The following is an 8,736-nucleotide window of genomic DNA, read 5'->3' on the forward strand; positions in this document are numbered from 1 at the left end:
GGGCTCGAACCACTGACCACTGGAGTAAAAGTATATCGCTTAGATCACTCGGCCATCCGTGCTCACGCAATATGTGGTGTATCTTATACTTTATGTAAGCAATCTTCGTAGTATCATAACATATAACGACAACATCAGACCTCTCCAAATTATTCAATCGTTTTCCGGTGCAACGCTTTATAATTTTCAGGTTTTTTAATTGTCAAAAGATGCTTATAATGGATATTTTAGAGCATGGTAAATGTTTATTTTTACTGTTTCCTCACAAATATCATGACTACAACAAAAATTTGCGAATGTGAAGCATATATTTTTTATTTTGTCAATTTACCAAAACGTGAAAAGGCTCCTTTCAGTGTGGATACATTTGCAACACCCGATAGTGTTTGCAACCTCTTTATGACTACGCGTGTGCGTCTTTTGTTGAGTGTTGCATTTAAGTTCGTAGCTTTAATAATATTTTGTTTAATCAATTTTCGTATTCATGTACACGATAATTGCACGCCATTAAACAAATATTGCCATTTGTAGAAAGGTTCGTAATAATTGGGAAAAATCATGTATCGATGTAAAGCAAAGTCATGTTATTGGTATGCAGGATTTATTTTCTTGAAGTGCAAATACCCTAATATTAAACATGTTAAATAGGATTTATACTCGTTCTTTTTTCAGTCGACAACGAACAATAGTATTATTATTGAATGTTCTCTCGCAAAATATCCATATATTAAATGATGTGTTAATTAAAACCATCAATGCTCTACTGGTCTCGTTTTAATATGTGGCGATTTCACAAATCGTGATATCGAAATTTTCTTCAAAATCATCAAAATAACAATCGTTCTTTATTATCCCATTAACAACGACAAAATGGAAATTCTGTGCAATATGTAGGCCTATAATTAAATAATTACATATATTGAGATGCACGTTTCTTCTATGTATATATTTCACATGACCCGAACTTTAATAAATAATTACATATATTAAGATGAATGTTTCTTTTTGTATATATTTTTACATGACCCGAATTTTAATAAATAATTACATACATTAAGATGAACGTTTTCTTTTTGTATATATTTTTACATGACTCGAATTTTAATGTGAGGCTAAGAACGCACACACACGTGGTCGAGCTGTTCATGTATATATTTGTTTGGAGGGCTGAGTTTAAGTCCGCAGATCTTAAAAGTATAATACGTTGCATTTTTCATTGGATAAAAAATGAACACATCGCGTTTGCTTGTAAATATTCTAAACAAGACAGTTTTATAGTTTCTGACAGATTTTCAGTAGTGTTGAACATTTCTTTTGCTATTGACACGTTCCCTGAATTAACGATTGAGAACAGTTTTATCCCTTCTTTAAAGTTACGATGTAAAACAGGAGATAAGATATTACCTCAAGATTTTAGTTTCAGTACAATTCTTAAGTAAATCACAGCAAGGCTGAGGCTTCACTAAAAAGGTAAAACTTTAAATGTGTTTTGGTTAGTTTAATGAACTGTTCTTAATAAGTTAATAACATAACAAAATACAAATGGTTATTATTACATGGTTTTTATTTTCATAAACAAAATTATACATCTATCTATTCAAAATAGTTTATCTCTTACATGTAACTGTCTTGTACAAACGTTCTTTGAAAAAATATTACATGCATGTATATTTCAATTTCAAATGTTATGAAAAGTAATTTCAAGTTATTCGATATTGAAAGTTCTAAAGTGCTTAAATTATTTGAAATAAGTATTTCATGTGCAAAATTATTCACTTTCTTTTCTGAAATCAAGATGTCGTTATCAACTATGGACCTTTATTGTGGGAACGGACACAGTAATAAGAGCGAACTGAAACAACACTACAAAGCTCAAGAACTCGCGTAAGATTAAGTTATGTTGTATCAGTTTAGGTGTTTACAAAAATAATAATGCTGATAACATTCAATGTACGCAGACCATAGCATGTTTCATTGTGGTTGACGTATAGTTGCGTTGTTTGCATTCCGTTAATATTAACAAGCGTTTTGGTCGAATGCACGAGTAACTTAAAGAGATCTCGACCAAACAATTATTTCATAAAGAGTTTATCAGATACGTACTCAGTTATGTGGTTAATAATGGGGTATAGTTTAGTGGTATTAATATATAGTGTGTAAAAGTAGCATGTTTGTTTTTTAAATGTTGCTATGTATTGCACAAAATTTGAAAAGTAAAGGGTTCCAGGTAATAATTGAAAAACACATGAAAACAAAATCCCTAACTACCTTAATAACAGCCTGCTATGAACTTACATATTCCTTTTCTTTTGATATTGTGTTAAAAGGATTTTTGTCATGTCAAACATTGTCGTTTAATGTTTTACTAACCATACTATAATATTTGGGATGGCCAACAATAAGCGTAAGTTTTTTGCCTAAATGAAGGCGTTGGGAGCAACATGAAAATGCAATAACAATAATTAAGCCACCCTGGCTTTTTAACTTAATAGCATTTGTAAACGGTATGTTTACAATAAATTACCGACGCCATCATTCGCTTTATTTTGAAACGTTTAGCAACCGAGTTCTATTAATTATTATCCATAACCGAAAATATATTAAAAAATTTGGTGATGACCATCCGTTTTATTTCGTTTGCTAACATATCAATTTTCTTTTGAATCTATGAAAAACTTGTTGGCCTATGTTTCTTCGATAAAACAATTACACATGTTACAGAAAACTTAATTTAAGTCGGGCTACTTAAAATGGATTTGCGACGGTGATAATTCTAAGCTGGTTGTCCGACCGGGCTAGTGCCCTAAAATTTATGTCAAAAACTGGATTCTAGGACAGAAAAGGAAGACATTTTCCATTACTCTTGCTAATAGCATGGGTATTCTTACATTGGTTATAATTCTCCTAATAATCAATTATTTGTTTTATTTTTATTGTAATTTGGCCATTATGTGAATAAGTCTTTTTACATACTCGATTCCAGGACAGACAAGGAGAGCGCGGCGCGAGAAAAGCACCTCCATCTTCAAGAGCTACTGCTGGCGCTGTTCCAAGACATTCGCCACTACGAGCGCGACGAGTTGGCCGCGCAGCGAGAAAAGGCCAAGATCCAGCACGAGACAGAAGTAGAGAGGATGAAACACCGTGAGAAACTCCTGCTCGCGGAGAAGGAAAACGAGAAGCTGAGAATGGAGCTGGAAATGGAGAGGCTGAGGTAGTATACATGTATACTGTATATGGGCAGTAATGTATTAGAGGTTGAGGTAGTATATACTGTATATTAGCAGTAATGTAGTAATTAAGTAATAACGTTTGATATTGTTTTATATCACGTGTAATGTGGTAATTTAGGAATATATTTTTTATATTCTTTTTTTATATTTCTAAAGCTTACGTTTTAACGGATTGTTTCAAAGTGAAATTAAGTTTCAACGCCATTAGATGGTGCACATGCTTGTTTTCCGCATATGTGAAATGTAAGAAACGATCATGCATTTTGTTAAAGATTGTATTTGTTTGCAGCTTAGACATAACAAGCACGTGTATTGAGTGTACAATAATTGTTCTAATAAACTATGCCCTCACAAACGAAGTATATTGGAATTTCACCTATGGTCGATCTCTTTGTTTGTAAGTCTGCATATAAAACTATAAAATTGTTACATTTCAAAAACAACTAAATTGAAATGCACATAAACACTGAGAGGTACAGTTGTGCAAGACATAAACTTTTACGCACATTGATCCAATTATTACTGAGTTATTCCTTTGGACTTAGTTAGCTCTCATATTAAATGTCTGTGGACAAAAAAAAACATTTTTACTACCTTCCTAAAGCGACTGAATCGAAACGTTTAATATGTAATCACCATGAAGGTAAGATGTGCAAGACTAACTTCACCCGTGCAGTGATCACATGTGCAATTGAACCTACCTCCATGTATGGCTTACATATAAGTGATTAAATGCTACGCGTACTTTCAGCATTGTCTCTAGGATGTGTTACAGCAGTTGATTTAATGCATTGCGAATATATTTCAGGACGGAAAGAGCCAACAAGAAATCAAGTGTCTGTGTTATCTTGTGAAATAGGTAACCAGGTCTCATATTTATTATAATCTTAAAGACAAAATAAAATAACAAAAGCAATTTTAAAGATATCATTATAAAATTTTCCGAAAAATACTTCATAAAATGTTATGACAAACAAGTTCAGCAAAGGCATTTCTTGTCTTATCTATCATGCTGTATTTTACATGTACGTGCTTAACCCATTTGTGACTAGCGTCTAGAAAAAAGGCCTTGGCAAACAGCGTAGACCCAGATGAGACGCCGCATGATGCGGCGTCTCATTAGGGTCTGCGCTGTTTGCTTTAAGGAATTTCTGTAAGAAATATTCTAAATATAAAAAATAAATATACTAGACATCCCTAATTTTGGAAATAAATTGATCCAATTTAGAAGGATGGGAGAGTCCACTAAGCATTAATGAAATGAAATATAAAACCGTCATAACTGTGCGCTTGGTGTTTCAGGAGATGCCCGTCGTGTGGGACTTGATTTTGACTTATAAGGAAATATATTATCGAAACATAAGGTGTGCCATTCACTAACATAGAACGTGTTTCCGCTAAAACTTAAATACCGCTTACTCTTAACTTGTGTAAATATATGAGCCTTGTTCTGAGAAAACTGAGCTTAATGCATGTGCGTAAAGTGTCATCCCAGATTAGCCGGTGCAGTACGCACAGGCTAATCAGGGACGACACTTTCCGCCTAAACGTGATTTTCGTTAAGGAGGGACTTCCTTGAAATTAAAAATACCATAAACGCGGAAAGTGTCGTTCCTGATTAGCCTGTGCGTACTGCACAGGCTAATCTGGGACGACACTTTACGCACATGAATTATGTCCAGTTTTCTCAGAACACGACTTAATTATATTCTCTTTCTGTTGTTCTATTCTTTGTTGGGTTGCTGTTGTTTATCTTGCAATAAAGCGATAAAAAAACCCTCGATAAATGGAATGTAATTACCGACGTTGTAATTGGGCAACATTGCTTTCGAATGTCGACACATGGTTGGTTTGTACGGAAACGGTTTCTTCACTATTTTCGAAAACATTTTATTGTTGATGTATTTTTAACGAGTTACACAAACGATCTACACAATGGCGTATTTCTTTTGAGATGTATCGTCAGTATCATATATTAAGTTACGAAATAGAAAATTGAACGCCTGACAAACGTGTCAAAATACCTATCTACCGGTAAGTGGTAAAGGGTTAATTGTCAGTGTTATCCTATCTATGTTTACACTTACATTCGGTAAGAAAAGTGGCGCCTCACAAACATGTAAATAATTACGATATGACAGTACGTGGTGTACATATTTTGTCAATGCTTCCGCATTCTGAAGTTCAAATCATATTTGCGTTCCCAAATCTTACACTTCGCTAAATTTCCGCGTTTGATTTTATTTACCGACTAACACGTAATACTATACTGTGATCAATAGTCTTTTTCAGCATTGCTATACAGAGCATCAGACTTGCCGTTGTAAATTATCACCTATGCACCAGATTTCAGAGTTAGTAAATCGCTTATGCAAATCAGGCTTTCATTATTGCAACAAGTATCACACAAGCGCAACTTTGTTCATAGTGACAGTTGTATTAATGTGTATACAAACGTACGGTCCCGGCAAGGGGCATACGATAGACTGACGTTGCATGTACGTTGATCACATCTTCTCGTGATGTAAAACTGCGCTATGTGTTTTTTACGGCGACTGGAAGTTGAAACAGGCATGCTCAAATCACATCTCATTTAGGAAAACTACTGATACGTAGTATGCACCTGGAATATACACTAAAATGAAAATTTATAAATAATAAACCAAACATAAAATGTTCCTACCAGTCTAAGAATCAATATTATAAACTGTTGGCAATGTTTGTGATCCAATATTTACAGATGTTAATGATATTGTAATAGCAATGCCCATATAAATTAATGGCATATGAAACGCAAGCATTGGTCCATCCCTGCACCTCTTACTGTTTTGTTCAAACATGAAGTCGTGCACACTTGACATATATTTAACCATCTAGATACTCAATTACGAGGCGAAAGCAATGACGAACAAACCGGTATATGACGTTTGAATGTGATATTTACATACGACTTTGTCCCCAAGCAAGTCTTCTCAAAAGATCTGCAAATGACATTTACACAAGTCTAACCTGTATTTATTTCTGTATATAATGATAGTTTAAAAAACAGCCATAAATTGTTATATGTGATGCTTTAATACTCATTTTATTGTACGGACGTTAATGCATGTCGTCACTTATTTTTGGAGATGCACATTAAACGATCATATTATACGAGGTGGCGCGAAGGACCGGACTGTTTTATACTTTCATAAGAAATGCCGTAGGTGAGAATCTTTAAATGTTTGTTACCATACTACAACTTTCGGGCAATAAAGAGCGAGTCGATAGTCTTCATTCCGGAGACTCGGTGTTTAAATCCTGGTTAAGTGCCGCTTAATAACATTTCTTTTTGAATTGTTGTTCTTTAGTTATGATACTATTTTGTGTTGGTTACTTTTTAATCTCAAGAGAAGAACAACATCAAACTAAAATATACACAAAACAGGGGCGTAGCTGCTACAGTAGACTCTCTGTAAACCGGACGGTCTCGGGACCGGCCTAATCGTCCGGTTTTCAGAGAGTTCCGGTTTACCAAGAGTTTTCATATTGCCGAAATATACACGGTATTCATTGTGTACAGAATCACATAAAAATCAAACAAACCGTATACATTTACATGTACCATGTGATAACTGTACGCAGGTACTGATGATGTTAATTGCATTCTTAAAAAATGTGTTTTTAATCGATTAAAAGCAAATACCGATGGATGGATATTTAACAGTCATATTTCTAACAGTTTATCTGACAAACAAACAAACAACCATTTCAGCGTTAAAAACATGGCTATAAGATCTTTTAAAATACCCGAGAAGATCACAAGAAAGTGATCGTCGCAATGGCATGCATTAATTTCTTAATTAAATTGTGTATCATAGGCGATAATAAATAATTAATAAAACGATCGAGTCAATCACTTTTTGGTGTTACTGCACGTCTATTAAAGACATTCACAGTTTGTTTACATTACTTAATCGGAATCCCATAGCGCGGTAACGACTTGACACCTTTATGGTTTGTTTAATCCGATTATCGATAATTGCGCGAGCAAAATGTGACTACGCACTCGCTTTGCCGACTAGGTATTGTTATTTTCACGCCTCGGGCATCTTGAGAATTTAGACCGTCCGGTATACTCAATGTATTTAACGTTGAAAATGACAAAATTTACGGAGATACCCGTCCGGTTTCCGGTTTTCAGAGAGTTCGGTTTATTCAACATTTTTTTAAAAAGAAATAGAAGGAGAAAATACGGGACTGGCCCAACCGTCCGGAATCGGGAGAGTTCCGGTATTCCGAGAGTCCGATATTGGCAGAGTCTACTGTATTAGGCACAGCAGGTCCGGGCCTACATTTTTTTGAAACATGAAAATAATAATAATTCAACTTCGAAAAACGCCTTAAAGGGATCTTTTCACGCTTTGGTAAATTGACAAAATTGAAAAAAGTTGTTTCAGATTTGCAAATTTTCGTTTTAGTTATGATATTTGTGAGGAAACAGTAATACTGAACATTTACCATGGTCTAATATAGCCATTATATGCATCTTTTGACGATTTTAAAACCTAAAAATTATAAAGCGTTGCAACGCGAAACGATTGAATAATTTGGAGAGTTCTGTTTTTGTCGTTAAATTTTGTGAAACTACGAAGATTGCTTATATAAGGTATAAAATACGTCTGATATGTGTACTTGGCGGAATAGCTCAGTAGGCTAAAGCGTTTTTACTTCAGGACTCTGGCAGGACTCCAGGGGTCACTGGTTCGAAACCTGGTCCGGGCAATGTTCTTTTCCTTTTTTTAATTTTATTCTTGATTTTTTACAGGAGCTTTTACGATCCAATGTTTACATTTATCGATATAAAGCATTTAATGAATAAGTTAAAAAATGCCAAAATCTGTGAAAAGGCCCCTTTAAAATGTTGACCCTGAGGGGGATGAGGTGTTAGCAATCTGCAGTTCATATTGACGTTATGCTCAGACAATGGATTCTGGTCGTGTTCAAAGGACATATCTTCCAATTATTAACGCTACTTATTTCTATGTGCGTAGATTCTAGCTCGCTTCTTTTCACGTGACTTGCTGTTACAAGTTTACATAAATCTACATGTAGATCTACATGTAGATCTACTTGTCTCCCTTTCAACACTACAGTAAGTTGTAATTGATTGTCGTTGGATTTTTAAGAAACATTCCGAATAATGTTTATGACAGCGGAAATTTAAAATGGAGCACTTTCCCCCGTTTCCCGATCCATTGACTGACCGGTGCCGTTATAGAAATGCAGACAGTATGATTGAAAAGAATTCCCCTGGTTTGACTTGTGAATAAGTGGATTGTTACACTTTAAAATGTTTCTCTATTCCATATTGTTTTAAAATTTAGTTCTCCGGTATACAAATAATACAGTAAAATTGTGTTCTCTGACATTGAGATAAAACAGTAAAATATAAAGAAAAAACAGGCCAAAATCTTATATTTTCTTATCTTATTATTTGTCTAGATATGCTTTAAATCTCACC

At 34.4% G+C, this 8,736-nt stretch overlaps 1 protein-coding gene across 2 annotated transcripts; it reads left to right on the forward strand.

Annotated features, from left to right (window-relative positions):
• The first annotated feature begins 1,343 nt into the window (after positions 1 to 1,343).
• LOC127858232 (uncharacterized) lies at positions 1,344 to 5,015 on the forward strand. 2 transcript variants are annotated; one of them, XM_052395215.1, is made up of 5 exons: positions 1,344 to 1,470; positions 1,796 to 1,884; positions 2,984 to 3,214; positions 4,042 to 4,092; positions 4,536 to 5,015. In XM_052395215.1, exons 2-4 carry the CDS (start codon positions 1,796 to 1,798, stop codon positions 4,085 to 4,087), a joined length of 366 nt encoding a protein of 121 aa, XP_052251175.1. In that variant the 5' UTR covers positions 1,344 to 1,470; the 3' UTR covers positions 4,088 to 4,092; positions 4,536 to 5,015. The 2 variants fall into 2 exon arrangements, with proteins under 2 accessions (XP_052251175.1, XP_052251174.1); XM_052395214.1 differs by having other exon boundaries at positions 1,352 to 1,470; positions 4,042 to 4,100; positions 4,536 to 5,009.
• Positions 5,016 to 8,736: the final 3,721 nt, after the last annotated feature.

Source organism: Dreissena polymorpha, chromosome 14 (genome assembly GCF_020536995.1).
Source record: "Dreissena polymorpha isolate Duluth1 chromosome 14, UMN_Dpol_1.0, whole genome shotgun sequence".
In the NCBI taxonomy this organism is placed as follows: domain Eukaryota; kingdom Metazoa; phylum Mollusca; class Bivalvia; order Myida; family Dreissenidae; genus Dreissena; species Dreissena polymorpha.

Excerpts from the sequence above, each read along its gene's own strand:
- LOC127858232 (XM_052395215.1), top strand. The coding sequence starts at position 1,796 with ATGTCGTTATCAACTATGGACCTTTATTGTGGGAACGGACACAGTAAT. Across the intron at positions 1,885-2,983 it reads TACAAAGCTCAAGAACTCGC|GACAGACAAGGAGAGCGCGG; the intron begins GTAAGATTAAGT and ends ACTCGATTCCAG. Across the intron at positions 3,215-4,041 it reads CTGGAAATGGAGAGGCTGAG|GACGGAAAGAGCCAACAAGA; the intron begins GTAGTATACATG and ends AATATATTTCAG.